Genomic DNA, 17,728 nt, shown 5'->3' on the forward strand with positions numbered 1-17,728 from the left:
ACTTTGATGAGAGGGACCGTTTTGGGACCGAAAGGTAAGAAAAAGTGTAAGTAAGGGGGGGTTGGAAAAAAAACAATTATCATCACTTTAATTAGTCTACATAAACTGACTGTTGGTGTAAGAGTAAAGGCAGTACAAGTACACACTAAATACTCGCCATGCTGACAAAAGCTGATAACTAAAAGACCGCAATATCAGCAAACATTTTGTTTTTGTCCACATTTAACGTTTTCCTGCTGGCTGCTTTGAGCGCTCATACAGTGATGGATGTCTTACAGATATTACACTCACGTCACGTCTGTTTGGGCCACCGGCTCACTAAATAATTGAAAACTTTCACTAACACGTGCAATATATCATCCGTTTTTGTTATTTCTGCAGAGACCATCTTAAAAGAAGTCCCATTCGAAGAAAAATAGATGTTTAATTTAAAGTTGCTTAGCCACAATATACGGAACAGTTTAATTAGAATGAATGGAATAATGATGAGAACAAATTTGTTATGGTGCGGCAATGTTGTTCTTGGCGTGATCTCAAAATGCAGGCACGAAAAGTCAATTTATTAGTGAGTTAAATAGTCTTTGGTCAAAAAATAGAAGTAATGCATCACAAATACTTATGATTAAACAATGCAAAAAGCTTCCTGTTTGCCAACTCGAGACAGCAGTGTCTCCTGGTTGGCAATCAGGAAACAGATGGGAGGACCAGCGCTCACCATCAGTGAAATGGAAATAAAATAAAAACACTATATATGAAATAATACACAACACAATTACTAATAAAATCAATTGTATTAAATGTAGTGTTCTTTTGATAACATTTAAAGTTTAATTTCATTACTAAAAAGTAGTTCTTCGAAAAAAATCACAATTCTTATTTGTAACGAAAATCAATGGAAAAAAACCTGTATTTTTTTTCAACCTGTCCTGTCCTGGCATTTGAACTTTTGAACTGGTTCTTTTCCTCTTTGTTCCGAAGGACACAACGTCCACAGTTTCCCAAAACTATTTAAATTGTGGACTCGTCAGACCACAAAACACTTTTACACTTGGCACCAGTCCATCTTAGATGAGCTCGGGCCAAACGAAGCCGACGGCGTTTCTGGGTGTTGTTGATAAATGGCTTTTGCTTTGCATTGTAGAGTTTTAACTTGCACTTACAGATGTAACGACCAACTGTAGTTACTGACAGTGGTTTTCTGAAGTGTTCCTGAGCCCATGTGGTGATATCCTTTACACACTGAGGTCGCTTTTTGATGCAGTACCGCCTGAGGGATCGAAGGTCATGGGCATTCAATGTTGGTTTTCATCCTTGCTGCTTACTTGCAGTGATTTGGTGACGTCCCTAAATGCCTTGCAATAGCTGGTTGAGAAATGGTGTCCTTTGTTACGGCGGGGGGGATCGCAGCTTACTGCAGGATTTGTTCCCCGTGGATGCAAACGGACCACGGGCAGGACTTGAAGTTAGGAACATGATTTATTTTCTAAATCAAACAAGTTCCAAAAACGGAAAACAAGTCAGAGAAAAAAATGTGTTGATTGCACTTGAAGCTAAGGCCACTACTGAGCATAGACTAAAGACAAGCAGTACTCACGTAACAGGAGCATGAAGCAAACAAAGAAGCCAGGCTGACTGACTGGCAACCGCAGGCTTAAATAATGCCTCTGATTAGTGCTCGGGAACAGGTGAGCGTCCCAAACACGAATCAGAGGCAGGTGAAAATAATAAGTAGCCAATGTAACTAAAACAAACTCAAGGGTGCACAAAACAGGAACTGAGAGAGTCCAAAACTAACTGAAAATACCAACACATGACTTTTCTTAAACAATATCCTCAGGCATTTGTTCACAAAGTGGTGACCCTCGCCCCATCCTTGTTTGTGAATGACCAAGCATTTCATGGAAGCTGCTTATTTATACCCAATCAAGGCACCCACCTGTTCCCAATTAGCCTGTTCACCTGTGGGATGTTCCAAATAAGTATTTGATGAGCATTCCTCAACTTTCTCAGTCTTTTTTGCCACTTATGTCAGATTTTTTTAAACATGTTGCAGGCATCAAATTCTAAATTAGCTAATATTGGCAAAAAATAACAAAGTTTCTAGTTCGGACATTAAATATTCTTATCTTTGCGGTTTATTTAATTGAATATAGGTGGAAGAGGATTTGCAAATCATTGTATTCTGTTTTTATTTACCATTTATACAACGTGCCAACTTAACTGGTTTTGGGTTTTGTAAATAAAATGTATTATTATGATACTTTTTAGAGATATCTAATAATGGCTTTTTTGCCGATAGCCGATATTCAGTTATGTCCAACTCTTAATTAACGATTCCGATATCAACCGATACCGATATATAGAGTCGTGGAATTAACACATTATTATGCCTAATTTTGTTGTGATGCCCCGCTGGATCCATTAAACGATGTAACAAGATTTTACTAAATAAATCAACTCAAGTTATGGAAAGAAAAAATGCCAACATGGCACTGCCATATTTATTATTGAAGTCATGAAGTGCATTATTTTTTTTTAACATGCCTTCAAAACAGCAGCTTGGAATTTGAGACATGCTCTCTCTGAGAGAGCATGAGGAGGTTGAGGTGGGCGGGGTTGTGGGTAGCGGGGGGGTGTATATTGTAGCGTCCCAGAAGAGTTTTTGCTACAAGGGGTTCTGGGTATTTGTTCTCTTGTGTTTATGTTGTGTTACGGTGTGGATGTTCTCCCAAAATGTTTGTCATTCTTGTTTGGTGTGGGTTCACAGTGTGGAGCATATTTGTAACAATGTTAAAGTTGTTTACTCGGCCACCCTCAGTATGACCTGTGTGGCTGTTGACCAAGTATGCATGCATTCACTTGTGTGTGTGAAAAGCCATGGATATTATGTGATTGGACTGGCACGCAAAGGCAGTTGCTTTAAGGTTTTTTGGTGCTCTGCACTTCTCCCTACGTCCGTGTACCACTCCGTGCAGCGCCGTTTTAAAAAGTCATACATTTTACTTTTTGAAACCGATACCACTAATTTCCGATATTACATTTTAAAGCATTCATCGGCCGATAATATCGGCAGTCCGATATTATCGGACATCTCTAATAATTATTATAAGTAATATTATTATTATTTACTAATATGTGTCACAAAAATGCACACACAAATAGAAGGGCACAAAAACACTTCTTCTTCCACACCAGACTCCCCCCAGCTTTCTTAGCTTTAGTTAAAACTCTGAACAGGGACGAAAACCAACAACAACCAATGAAGGCTGACGCAAACATAGTGATGAGTGGGCGGCGCCCTTGAAGTCCGCCGGTGTGGCGGCGCCACGGGAACATGTCGTGGCTTCATTTATAACAGAGGACAGCCTTTTAGTAATCAGATAGACGCTCGATAGGCGCTGAACTGCTGACTCCCCCAAGGCGCTCTTCTGAAGGGCGATTTACCACCTCACTGCCCCTCCCCCGCTCCCGCCTGCGTGCGCGTGAGATCCCTCTAAGCCTCTCTTTGGGAGTAAAACTCTATGTAGAACATGTGCACAAAGATTCCAGCCTGATAACGATGACTTTAAAGGGGAACATTATCACAATTTCAGAAGGGTTAAAACCAATAAAAATCAGTTCCCAGTGGCTTATTTTATTTTTTGAAGTTTCAATCAATCAATGTTTATTTATATAGCCCCAAATCACTAATGTCTCAAAGGACTGCACAAATCATTACGACTACAACAACCTCGGAAGAACCCACAAAAGGGCAAGGAAAACTCACACCCAGTGGGCAGGGAGAATTCACATCCAGTGGGACGCCAGTGACAATGCTGACTATGAGAAACCTTGGAGAGGACCTCAGATGTGGGCAACCCCCCCTGTAGGGGACCGAAAGCAATGGATGTCGAGCGGGTCTAACATGATACTGTGAAAGTTCAATCCATAGTGGCTCCAACACAGCCGCGAGAGTTCAGTTCAAGCGGATCCAAGACAGCAGCGAGAGTCCCGTCCACAGGAGACCATCTCAAGCGGAGGCGGATCAGCAACGTAGAGATGTCCCCAACCGATACAGGCGAGCGGTCCATCCTGGGTCCCGACGAGCGGTCCATCCTGGGTCTCGACTCTGCACAGCCAGTACTTCATCCATGGTCATCGGACCGGACCCCCTCCGCAAGGGAGGGGGGGACATAGGAGAAAGAAAAGAAGCGGCAGATCAACTGGTCTAAAAAGGAGGTCTATTTAAAGGTTAGAGTATACAGATGAGTTTTAAGGTGAGACTTAAATGCTTCTACTGAGGTAGCATCTCGAACTGTTACCGGGAGGGCATTCCAGAGTATTGGAGCCCGAACGGAAAACGCTCTATAGCCTGCAGACTTTTTTTGGGCTCTAGGAATCACCAATAAGCCGGAGTCTTTTGAACGCAGATTTTACCCATCACGCAATATCCCGAAAAACGGCTTCAAAGTGCCTGATTTTCACCATCGCTATATCCACCCGTCCATTTTCCTGTGACGTCACTTCGTGAAGCCAATACAAACAAACATGGCGGATAGAACAGAAAGGAATAACGACATTAGCTCGGATTCAGACTCGGATTTCAGGGGCTTAAGCGATTCAACAGATTACGCATGTATTGAAACGGATGGTTGGAGTGTGGAGGCAGATAGAGAAAACGAAAATGAAGAAGAAACTGAAGCTATTGAGCCATATCACGACAAACAGCGGCAACGAGGACGAATTCGGCGATCGCCTTCTAACCAACGATTGCATCTTTTGACCACTGGTGCAACTTGAATCCGTCGATTGGTATGTGTTTGTTTGGCATTAAATGTGGGTGGAGGGAAAGGCTGGATGCAAATATAGTTACAAATGAGGCATAATGATGCAATATGTACATACAGCTACACTACTACATATCATGTTAGCATCGATTAGCTTGCATTAATGCCGTAAAAAAATATGTCTGATTAGCAAATAAGTCAATAACATCAACAAAACTCACCTTTGTGATTTCGCTGACTTTATGGTTGGAAATGCATCTGCTCTGAGTGTCGCAGGTTATCCACACATTTCTGTGCCATCCCTGTCGTAGCATCGCTATCGTCGGCAAAAGTGTGCAGAACAAACGAGGGACTTCCGCATCTTTTGACTACTGGTGCAACTTGAATCAGTCGATTGGTATGTGTTTGTTTGGCATTAAATGTGTGTGGAGGGAAAGACTGGATACAAATATAGCTACAAATGAGGCATAATGATGCAATATGTACATACAGCTAGCCTACTAAATAGCATGTTAGCATCGATTAGCTTGCAGTCATGCCGTGAGCAAATATGTCTGATTAGCACATAAGTCAATACCATCAACAAAACTCACCTTTGTGATTTCGTTGACTTTATCGTTGGAAATGCATCTGCTTTGAGTGTCGCAGGATATCCACACATCTCTGGGTCCCATTTTTAAACTCTTTGGTATGATTCGGCCGGGGGTTGAACTCCCAACCTACCGATCTCAGGGCGGACACTCCAACCACTCTGCCACTAATGTTCGGCTTAGTAACTCTTCCACAAAACCAGTACAATTATATATTTTTTTAAAGAACTAAAGGTGCTATTTGAGTCAAAATTTTGCGTGAATGCTGGAAGATCCAACCCTAACATTTAGCACGCAGGCCAGATAGCGTCAAATAACAAATAATAAGAGCTAAATGAGAAAAAAAAAAAGGTAGCATGCTAACATTACTGTGCTAATATGCTAACAGTAGCATGCTTACAGTTAGCATTCATAATTTGCCAAATATGTGAGGTGAGGTGTATACCTGCTAGATTAGTGAAAAAAGCTGGCATGCTAATGTTGGCATGCTAAAAAGATAACTGCAACATGCGTCCAGTACCAAATATATTACTTGTTTTGTAGAGCTATTGTTATGTGTAACGAAGGGAGATGACGACACAGACACCAGGGGGGTGTAGCTATGACATTTATATGTATATATATATATATATATATATATATATATATATAATCAATTGCAATTTTAAATTTCCCGCGAAGTAGCCTGTTAAAAACGTCGCGTAATGATGACGCTTATGTTGACGCGTGCTGGTGACGTTATTGGTTGTAGCAAACATTTTATCCCAGCACCACTCACTGTGATTTAATCGCATAATTACACAGTATTTTGGACATCTGTGTTGCTGAATCTTTTGCAATTTGTTCAATTAGTAATGGAGACTACGGCCGGCTGTAGCAACACAAACACAGTCGGTGTTTATTTGTTTGTTGTGAAGCTTTACTATGGAACAGAGCGGTCAAGCGAACATGTTTCTCTACAACATGTCAACTGGCAGGTTTCGGTGAGAAAATTGTGGTAATAAGTTGGCTCTTACCGTAAAACTTGTGTCGTTCTTCCTGCAGCTGTCAAAGAGGCAGCTGCGACTTTCTTGGCTCCTCCATGGCTTCACTCAGAGACACTGGCGGTCACCACACCCCTCCGACTTTCATTTATGACATTATAATCTCCCTAAAACACTAGTAACACAATAAGCAGGTAAGGGATTTTCCAGAATTATCCTAGTAAATGTGTCTAATAACATCTGAATCGCTCCCACTGCCTCGTCTTTTTTTTTCTTCTAGTCCTTCACTCTCACTATCCTCATCCATGAATCTTTCATCCTCGCTCCAATTAATGGGGAAATTGTCGCTTTCTCAGTCCGAATCGCTCTCGCTGCTGGTGGCCATGATTGTAAGCAATGTGAGGATTTGAAGAGCCCTACAATCCGTGACGTCACGTGCACATCGTCTGCTACTTCCGGTACAGGCAAGGCTTTTTTATTAGCGACAAAAGTTGTGAACTTTATCGTGGATGTTCTCTACTAAATCCTTTCAGCAAAAATATGGCAATATCGCGAAATGATCAAGTATGACACATAGAAGGGACCTGCTATCCCCGTTTAAATAAGAAAATCTCATTTCAGTAGGCTTTTAAAACCAGGGGAGACAAGGCCTTCTTCGTGGTCGGCCCTAAGGAACACTCTGCCCCTCCATGTTAGAACTGCTCCCATAGTGGAGTGTTTTAAGTCTCGTCTTAAGACCCACTTTTATTCTTTGGCTTTTACTACGTTTTTTTTTTGTGGGTTTTTTCTATTTATTGTTTTAATTGGTTTTACCCTATAAAATCGTTTTTAATCATATTTATTAGGGCTGTGAATTTTTGGGTGTCCCACGATTCGATTCAATATCGATTCTTGGGGTCACGATTTGATAATATATCGATTTTTTTCGATTCGATTCGATTCTCGATTCAAAAACAATATTTTTCCGATTCAAAACGATTCTGTATTCATTCAATACATAGGATTTCAGCAGGATCTACCCCAGTCTGCTGACATGCAAGCAGAGTAGTAGATTTTTTTAAAAAAAAGCTTTTATAATTGTAAAGGACAATGTTTTATCAACTGATTGCAATAATGTAAATTTGTTTTAACTATTAAACGAACCAAAAATATGACTTATTTTATCTTTGTGAAAACATTGGACACAGTGTGTTGTCAAGCTTATGAGATGCGATGCAAGTGTAAGCCACTGTGACACTATTGTTGTTTTTTTTTTTTTTTATAAATGTCTAATGATAATGTCAATGAGGGATTTTTAAACACTGCCATGCTGAAATTATAACTAATATTGATACTGTTGTTGATAATATTCATTTTTGTTTCACTACTTTTGGTTTGTTCTGTGTCGTGTTTGTGTCTCCTCTCAATTGCTCTGTTTATTGCAGTTCTGAGTGTTGCTGGGTCAGGTTTGGTTTTGGAATTGGATTGCATTGTTATGGTATTGCTGTGTATTTTTTATTTTGGATTGATAATTTATTTTATTTTTTTATTTTCAAATCGATTTTTTAAAAATGTGAATCGATTCTGAATCGCACAATGTATTCAATTCGATTCAATCAATTAATCAATCAATTTTTACTTATATAGTCCTAAATCACTAGTGTCTCAAAGGGCTGCACAAACCACTACGACATCCTCGGTAGGCCCACATAAGGGCAAGGAAAACTCACACCCAGTGGGACATCGGTGACAATAATGACCCAGTGGGACATCGGTGACAATAATGACTATGAGAACCTTGGAGAGGAGGAAAGCAATGGATGTCGAGCGGGTCTAACATGATACTGTGAAAGTTCAATCCATAATGGATCCAACACAGTCGCGAGAGTCCAGTCCAAAGCGGATCCGACACAGCAGCGAGAGTCCCGTTCACAACGGAGCCAGCAGGAAACCATCCCAAGCGGAGGCGGATCAGCAGCGCAGAGATGTCCCCAGCCGATACACAGGCAAGCAGTACATGGCCACCGGATCGGACCGGACCCCCTCCACAAGGGAGAGTGGGACATAGAAGAAAAAGAAAAGAAACAGCAGATCAACTGGTCTAAAAAGGGAGTCTATTTAAAGGCTAGAGTATACAAATGAGTTTTAAGGTGAGACTTAAATGCTTCTACTGAGGTGGCATCTCGAACTGTTACCGGGAGGGCATTCCAGAGTACTGGAGCCCGAAATGAAAAAGCTCTATAGCCCGCAGACTTTTTTTGGGCTTTGGGAATTCGTATTTGAATCGATTTTTTCCAACACCCCTAATATTTATTTTATTTTTTTTATATTGCTTTTATTTTTTATTCAGTCATTTGTGGAGCAAAGGATACTTGAATACTGTTTTTAATATTGTTGTGTGGCACTTTGGAAACATTTACGTTGTTTAAATGTGCTTTACAAATAAAGTGGATTGAATTTGGATTGGTAAAGTTAAGCAAAAAAGTGCGACATAAGGCAAGTTAAAACATAAAAGACATACATTTGTGTGACTCTGACAACACATTCAGTAGGCATTTTATGGTCATTCATGGAAAGGAGGTGCAAGAGCCAAAGTGTGCTGTTGTCCTGTGGCGCCATTGTGTTCTTTAACGCACCTGAGCACTGACAATGGCTTCAAAAACACTTTCTGTTTGCTTGACCCTTTCTCTCAGTGGGCGGGACTTAACTCTCCTCCCGGGGGGGTCGCCTGGCACCATCGCACTTTGGAACGATGGGCTGCGGGACCAGCAAGGTGCTGCCCAAGGGCTGCGTGAGCGTGGTGCGGTCGCTGGTGGCCCTCAGCGGAGCGCCATGTGGGGACCACCATGGCGGCAATCACGACCCCAAGAAGAAGCTGGACAAGGGCGGGTGGTTTTCCACCAAAGGGAAGAACTTCCCATCAGATAAGTCGTGCGGCGATAAGCAGCAGCAGCAGCAGCAGCAGCAGGTTCCCCCCGAGACATACAAGGACAAGTTTGACGCACGTGTCACAACCAGGTAGGAAAATATGTTGAAATTAATTACAAAACCCAAAACCAGTGAGGTTGGAACATCGTGTAAATCGTAAATAAAAACAGAATAAATTGATTTGCAAATCCTTTTCAACTTATGTTCAAAACAAGATGCTTAACGTTCGAACTGGTTAAAAATAACACTGTGATTCAAAAAATTCTCATGCATTTTAATCCATACATCCGTTTCTATCGTTCAAGAAGTCGCAATAACGGTCAAAAGTCTTGTATTTATTATAACAATGTTGTTAAAACCAATAAGAGATGCACGCATTTAGTTGTTGTAATCAGGGAAAGTCCAAATAAAGGGTACAGGTCTATGCGTTTCTCCTCATTGAGCTAAATTGAATCCTGTCTCTGTATAATTCCTTGCTTCTTGTATGGTTAATAGATGTATTTGTCACGCCTATGGATCATGTTTTGTTTTGGTTATGTTATGTTTTGTCTTTTGGACACTCAGTTCTATCTAAGCGTGTCTCCTCATTGAGCTAAATTGAATCCTGTCTCTGTATAATTCCTTGCTTCTTGTATGGTTAATAGATGTCTTTGTCACGCCTATGGATCATGTTTTGTTTTGGTCATGTTATGTTTTGTTTTTGGACACTCCGTTCTGTCTAAGCGTTTGTCCTCATTGAGCTAAATTAAATCCTGTCTCTGTTTAATTCCTTGCTTCTTTTCTGTTTAATACATGTCATTGTCACACCTACGGATCATGTTTTGTTTTAGTCATGTTATGTTTTGTTTTTTGGACACTCCGTTCCGTCTAAGCGTTTGTAGTCATTGAGCTAAATTAAATCCTGTCTCTGTTTAATTCCTTGCTTCTTGTCTGTATAATAGATGTCATTGTCACGCCTATGGATCATGTTTTGTTTTGGTCATGTTATGTTTTTTTTTTGGACAGTCAGTTCCGTTTTGCACTTCCTGGTTTGTTTTCGTCTCCATGCCAACTCTTCGATTTTCACCTTGCCCTCAAGTCACGCCCCTGTCCTAAGCCCTCACACCTGTTAGTAATGATTACAGTTTCTATTTAAGCCACAGTTACCAGGTAGTCAGTCTGGCAACTTCCCACATTACCACCCACCCACCTATCCCTCAACTCCTTCATGCCATACCGATGCCGTTCGCTTTTTCCACGCCACGTAAGTCTAGTAATTTATGCCACAGTGCACGTTTATAGTTTGCAGCCCTTGTGCTAGTCATTTGTTTTTTCATTAGCCGAGTTTTTTTCCGCCCTCGTGCGCGCCCTTTGTTTGCCTTTTGTTGTATTTTGTTTGTTTAGTAATAAATCAACATATACTCACATTCACGTGTGGCTCGTCCCAACTATCCTTTGCAAAGAAGAAACAACCGAAGCCCAAGCTTGACAGTCATCAGGGTTTGAACCTGACAGTTGTGTTCAGTGTTCAAAATATTATACGGCTCTCTCGGAAATACATTTTAAAATATTTGCCTTTCATGGCTCTCTCAGCCGAAAAGGTTCCCGACCCCTGTGCAAGTACAACAGCGCTAACCGGCCGCAGCTCAGTACTGCACTCCCGTTTGCCGGCAAATTCACATAAAACGACGGAATTCTTCATTATTTTTGTGTATCCAGGTGGCCTATTTCATCGCTCTCCTATTTTATCTCGTTTGCAGTCCATGCCAACGTTCCCGTGTGACACAATAACAGCTAATTGCATGTCTTCCCTCGCCCGGAACTAATTATTCTCTTCATCATCAAAACACTGAAACATAAAGCTGGCCACCTGTGGCGCGCCGTGCGTCTCATGACTCATTCGGCCAGGACTGATAGTGAAATAGATCATTATGCCTTCCAAACAAGCAATATTGTGTGTGTATAAATAATTCCGCTCAATGAACGACCGACATTCTTCATCACAATCGAGAGGTAGTTTGTTGGACAATATGTCTTTTACTGTCCTTTGCAGTGGTAAACAACACTTGTTCTTTTGTACATTCAAACATCCATCCATCCATTTTTGGGGTCGGGGGGGGGTTGCTGGAGCCTATCTCAGCTGCATTCGAGCGGAAGGCACAGTACACCCTGGACAAGTCGCCACCTCATCACAGGGCACATTCATAAGGAAAAACACAATATGAAGCCTAAAATACCACAACGGAGACCCCGGAGTGTTGGACAACTTAAGCTGTACATCAAGCAAGAATGGGAAAGAATTCTACCTGAAAAGCTTCAAAAATTGGTCTCCTCAGTTCCCAAACGTTTACTGAGTGTTGTTAAAAGGAAAGGCCATGTAACACAGTGGTAAAATAACCCCCGTGCCAACTTTTTTCCAATGTGTTGCTGCCATTAAATTCTAAGTTAATGATTATTTGCAAAAAGAAAACTTAGTTTCTCCGTTTGAACATTAAATGTCTTGTCTTTGCAGCCTATTCAATTGAATATAAGTTGAAAAGGATTAGCAAATCATTGTATTGGTTTTTTTTTTCTTTAATTAAACAACGTGCCAACTTCTTTGGTTTTGGGTTTTGTAATAGTTGGCGTCTGTGACAGAAGGACAGAAACTTTAGCAACACTAGCATAGCTATGCAAGCTACATGCTAACATTACACCCACAATTTACCATCATGCTAAGTTAGCATAATTGCCGAAAAACAACTAAAAGTCATCAAACTTAAAGCTGTCCCGTCTCTGTTTTACTATTACTGTAATATCCGTACTGGGATATAAGCTACACCCATAAAATTTTAGAAGAAACATTTTTTTTCATCTATATTAGCAACATCGTAGATATATACGTTGCAACATGAGCTATTTGCACAGTAAGTGTCTGCAAATGTTTCCAAACTGTGTCTGCAACACGGCAGTAAAACGGCTGATCAAACAAAACAGAAGTCGTCGTCATGGACCCACCAGCTGCGGAAGTTAGTTCTCCAATCAGCTAAACAGACTCAATCAATCCATGGTGACGTTTTGGCAAGTTTACTGAGGAATTTGCGGAACTAAAACAATACAAAAATAACGCCATTGTAAGTTAATAATACTAACACAGACACTTGTATACATGTGCGTGCTATCTTCACTTACATGACGGTAGCACGTACGAATATTCCTGAAAACAGTCCTACAGACATCACACATGGGAGGGTTTAGTAAGTGAAAAATGTTTTAGTTATATTGTTAAACTTAAAAACGTTGCTTGGAGTATTTAATGAAGAATCCATACGGGCAGAAACGCTATGGACAGCTTGAAGTCTGAACAACGTTCCGGCTAAAAATTTATAAATAAATAAAAAAACACGACCAATAAATGGAAGGACATTGCAGCACCTGCAGTGAGCGAATCCGTCCAACAGATGGTGCCCTTGCACAAACAATAAAACACCTTGTCAATGTTTTTGGTTTTATTTATAAAATATTTTTCCATAAAGTAGGCCTATAGTCTGGAATTGACGGTATATTCCGTCCTCTCGCTACTTTTAGTTTGTAACATCAACTCTGCCCGCTCGTAGCACGCGCATTAGCTTTGTGTTGTCGTTAGCTGGCTAGCGATTTGGATAGCTATGACGGAATTGAACGCCAGACCAATTCTTCACTATATTTAGTACTAATGAAAAATATAAACACTTTTAAATAAACCCCTAATCATACCAAAGACTATAACAGTGGGACCCATTACCTCCCTGCTTGGCACTCAGCATCAAGGGTTCGGAATTGGGGTTAAAGCACCCAAAAATGATTCCCGGGCGTGGCCACCACTGCTGCTCACTGCTCCCCTCACCTCTCAGGGGGTGATCAAGATTGATGCGTCAAATGCAGAGAATAATTTCGCCACACCGAGTATTTGTGTGACAATCACGGTTACTTTAACTTAATGCTGTTGGTTAAAATTTTTAACTTTTAAGCACGTTGCAAACAAACGGTTATGTTAAGATGTGTAGCGAAGCCTGCAGAAGGAGGTACTTCCTACATGATGACATAAAAAGTCCGAACTTTACTTGGGGACAAATTAGCAATGAGATGGAGATTAAGAAGTAACTTGTCATGTCTTGTGATCATGTTTTATTTAATTATGTTGTATTACTTCAAGACTCCATTAGTTCCTGTTTTGTCACCATTAGTTTCACCTGTTTCACGCACCTGTTTCAATCATGTCATTATTATTTAAGCCTGGTTTTTCAGTTGGTCGTTCTAGCGTCATCACCATGTTTATGACCACTCTGTTTCATGCCTGTTTCATGTCATAGTTCATGCTGCCCTGCTCACGTCACCGCAAGTAAGGTTTTGTTTATTTATGCCAAAGTTAGTGTCTTCTGTTTTATGTCCTTAGTTTACGTCAAAGTGCTTTTTGTTTACTACGCCAAGTTTTTGTCTCCGCCTGGTGCACGCCTTTTGTTTTCACTTTTTATAGTATTATTAAAGGCCTACTGAAATGAGATGTTCTTATTTAAACGGGGATAGCAGGTCCATTCTATGTGTCATACTTGATCATTTTGCGATATTGCCATATTTTGCTGAAAGGATTTAGTAGAGAACATCGACGATAAAGATAAAGTAAACTTTTGGTCGCTAATAAAAAAGCATTGCCTGTACCGGAAGTAGCAGACGATGTGCACGTGACGTCACGGGTTGTAGGGCTCCTCACATCCTCACATTGTTTACAATCATGGCCACCAGCAGCGAGAGCGATTCGGACCGAATTAATTCGAGCGAAGATGAAAGATTTGTGGATGAGGATAGTGAGAGTGAAGGACTACAAAAAAAAGAAGAAAAAAAGACAGGGCAGTGGGAATGATTCAGATGTTAGACACATTTACTAGGATAATTCTGGAAAATCCCTTGTCTGCTTATTGTGTTACTAGTGTTGTAGTGAGATTATACTGTCGTACCTGAAAGTCGGAGGGATGTGGCCACGGGTGTGGTGACCGCCAGTGTCTTTGAGGGAAGCCACGTTTCTCGACGACGCGAAGCGAAGGCAGCCGGTCGGGCCGGGCTGAACTTTTTTTTCCTCCTTCTCCACGATGGAAGCATCCCACGTTCGGGGGCAGCCAGTCGGAGGAGGCAAAAGAGTCCAAAGCTGCCTCTTTGACAGGTGCACGAGGAACGACGCAAGCTCCGTTCATGTCTACGGGTAAGAGCCGACTTATTACCACAATTTTCTTACTGAAACCTGCCGGTTAAAATGTGGTAGAGAACCATGTTCGCTTGACCGCTCTGTTTCAGAGTAAAGCTTCACCTTCGAGAATGTAAACAAGGAAACACCGGCTGTGTTTGTGTTGCTAAAGGCGGCCGCAATACACCGCTTCCCACCTACATCTTTCTTCTTTGACGTCTCCATTATTACTTGAAAAAAATTGAAAAAGATTCACCAACACAGATGTCCAGAATACTGGGTAATAATGCGATCGGGCTGGAACAAAATGTCCACTACAATACGAGACGTCACGCGCACGCGTCTTCATAACAACGTTTTCAACAGGATACTTAGCGCGAAATTTAAAATTGCAATTTAGTAAACTAAAAAGGCCATATTGGCATGTGTTGCAATGTTAATATTTCATCATTGATATATAAACTCTCAGACTGCGTGGGTTTCAGTAGGCCTTTAAATCATGTATTTACCTTCACGCCACGTCCAATCCAGTTCCTTTGCATTCCGGGAAAACAAACACCACCATAGTCCACATTTTGACATAACTTCCGTCTAATAGTGCATCAAATGTATTTAATGTTGGCGATAGAGGCAAGGAAAAACTCGCTGTATACATCATCTATCTATTGATCCTGTTTGTACACCGAAATACAAGCGGCGCTGATAATTAGAACATGGCGTTTACGCAATAGAGGGCCTCCAATTACAATTCCTGCCATCGTCGCCACAATGAGAACGTGATCCAGATGTGACACCAGATGCTGAGTCACACCCCCATGACTCACCGGCGTCCCCATTCTGCCCGGACAGATACGACATCAAGGCGCTGATCGGCCGCGGCAGCTTCAGCCGGGTGGTGCGGGCCGAGCACAGGACCAGCCGCCGCCCCTACGCCATAAAGCTGATGGAGCTGGAGACCCCCCAGGCGCGGGAGGTGTGCGCGGCCGAGCTGGCGGTGCTGCGACGGGTCAACCACGACAACGTGATCCGGCTGGTGGAGGTCTTCCAGGGGCAGAGACGGGTCTACGCCGTGCTGGAGTTGGCCACCGGCGGCGAACTGTTGGACCGCGTGGTCAGCAAGGGGCACTACACCGAGCAGGACGCCACCCGGGCCCTGCGGATGGTTCTGGCCGGCGTGGGCTACCTCCATTCTCTGGGTATCACCCACAGAGACCTGAAACCTGAGAATCTTCTTTACTACCACCCGGGCGCCGACTCCCGCCTGCTGGTGACGGACTTCGGATTGGCTACTTTTAGCGGGTCTGAGTTGCCACGTGGTACCGGGGGAAGCAGCACCTGGTCCTTAAGAACGACATGCGGGACCCCCGAGTACATGGCCCCGGAAGTGGTGCTCAGGCGCCCGTATTCCTACGCGGTGGACATGTGGGCTGTGGGAGTGATCGCTTACATCGTGCTGAGTGGGTCCATGCCCTTTGAGGACGACTCCCGCCGGCGACTCTACAGATCCATTCTCAGAGGGAAATACAGCTTCCATAGAGAGGTACGGTCTTCTAACTTTGCGAGATCGGGATATATAAAATACAAACCCAAAAAAGAAGTTGGCACTTTGTGAAAATGGTAAATAAAAAACAGAATACAATAATTTGGAAATCCTTTTCAACCTATATTCAGTTGAATAGACTTCAAAGACAAGATACTTAACGTTCGAACTGGAAAACGTTGTTATTTTTTGCAAATATTAACTCATTTGGAATTTGATGCCTGCAACATGTTTCAAAGAAGCTGGCGCAAGTGGCAAAAAAAACTGAGAAAGTTGAGGGATGCCCATCAAATACTTATTTGGAACATCCCACAGGTGAACAAGCTCATTGGGAACAGGTGGGTGCCGTGATTTGGGTATATAAGCAGCTTCCATGAAATGCTTGGTCATTCACAATTAAGGATGGAGCAAGGTGAACAAATGTGTGAGCAAATTGTTGAACAGTTTAAGAACAACATTTCTAAACCAGCTATTGCAAGGAATTTAGGGATTTCACCATCTCGGGTCAATGATATCATCAAAAGGTTCAGAGACTTGGAGAACTAACTGCACGTAAGCAGCAAGGCTGAAAACCTACATTGAATGCCGATGACAGTACTGCATCAAAAAGTGACATCAGTGTGTAAAGGATGTCACCACATGGGCTTAGGTACACTTTAGAAAACCACTGTTAGTAACTACAGTTTGTCGCTACATCTTTAAGTGCAACCTAAAACTCTACTACACAAAGCGAGAGCCATTTATCAACAACACCCAGAAATGCGTCAGGCTTAGCTGGGCTTGAGCTTGTCCAAGATGGACTGATGCAAAGTGTAAAAGTGTTCAGTGGTCTGACAAGTCCACTGTGACTGACTCCTGCCGTCATCGTGTGAGTTGCGTGGACCACCCTGGAAGGACATCGCTGAGCAGGTTTGACTCGTTTATTTTTCAATAAAGCTTTGTCTTTTTGGTCGGATCGCTTTTCAGCTGATCCTCTCTCCTGCTCGCTCCTCTCTTGCTCTTTGATCGGCCGCGTCCTCGCTGCTGTCTTCAGCTCGCTCTCGGTCTTTTGCGCTCGTCTGCTTCTGCGGCTTGTTCTCCTCTCGGGCTCGCTCTCTGCTGCTCTTTGATCGGTCTCCTGCAGTGCTGCGGACACTCCAACTGCTTCCTTCTCCCCCTCATCTTTCCTCCTACTCCCCTCTTATATTCTGCGAGGAGATAGGCAGATTGTAAAGCGGTGTGTGAGCCACGCACCTGATCTGGATTGCAGCGGCGTTCCTCCCGACATGCCCCACCTCTCCGTTCTGCCGCCTCCTTGCCGCCATCTTGAGCCGGGCCACCGCGTGTCCCGCCCCCCAGTCGGCCCATTGGCTTCGCCTCTCCACATCCACATTTCAAATGGTTTTTGGAGACTGTGGACGTTGTGTCCTCCGGAAGAAAGAGGAAAATAACCATTTGGATTGTTCAAGTCGCAAAGTTGAAAACCCAGCATCTGTGATGGTATGGGGGGTGTATTAGTGCCCAAGGCATGGGTAATTTACACATCTGTGGAGGCACCATTAATGCTGAAAGGTACATACAGGTTTTGGAGCAACATATGTTGTCATCCAAGCAATGTTATAATGGACGCCCCTGCTTATTTCAGCAAGACAATGCCCAGCCACATGTTACAACACCGTGGCTTCGTAGTAAAAGAGTGCGGGTACTAGACTGGCCTGCCTGTAGTCTAGACCTGTCCCCCATTGAAAATGTGTGGCAAATTATGAAGCCTAAAATACCACAACAAA

At 42.5% G+C, this 17,728-nt stretch overlaps 1 protein-coding gene across 1 annotated transcript in view; it reads left to right on the top strand.

The window, feature by feature from the left end:
* The first annotated feature begins 9,021 nt into the window (after positions 1-9,021).
* Positions 9,022-17,728, top strand: part of LOC133569831 (serine/threonine-protein kinase H1-like) — a 38,228-nt gene continuing 29,521 nt past the window's right edge. Inside the window, exons 1-2 of the mRNA XM_061922449.1 lie at positions 9,022-9,336; positions 15,272-15,962. Of these exons, the coding sequence (XP_061778433.1) occupies positions 9,071-9,336; positions 15,272-15,962 (957 nt within the window). The 5' untranslated portion in view covers positions 9,022-9,070. The remainder of the gene's footprint in view (positions 9,337-15,271; positions 15,963-17,728) is intronic.

The sequence above is a fragment of the Nerophis ophidion genome, linkage group LG15, assembly GCF_033978795.1.
Source record: "Nerophis ophidion isolate RoL-2023_Sa linkage group LG15, RoL_Noph_v1.0, whole genome shotgun sequence".
In the NCBI taxonomy this organism is placed as follows: Eukaryota; Metazoa; Chordata; class Actinopteri; order Syngnathiformes; family Syngnathidae; genus Nerophis; species Nerophis ophidion.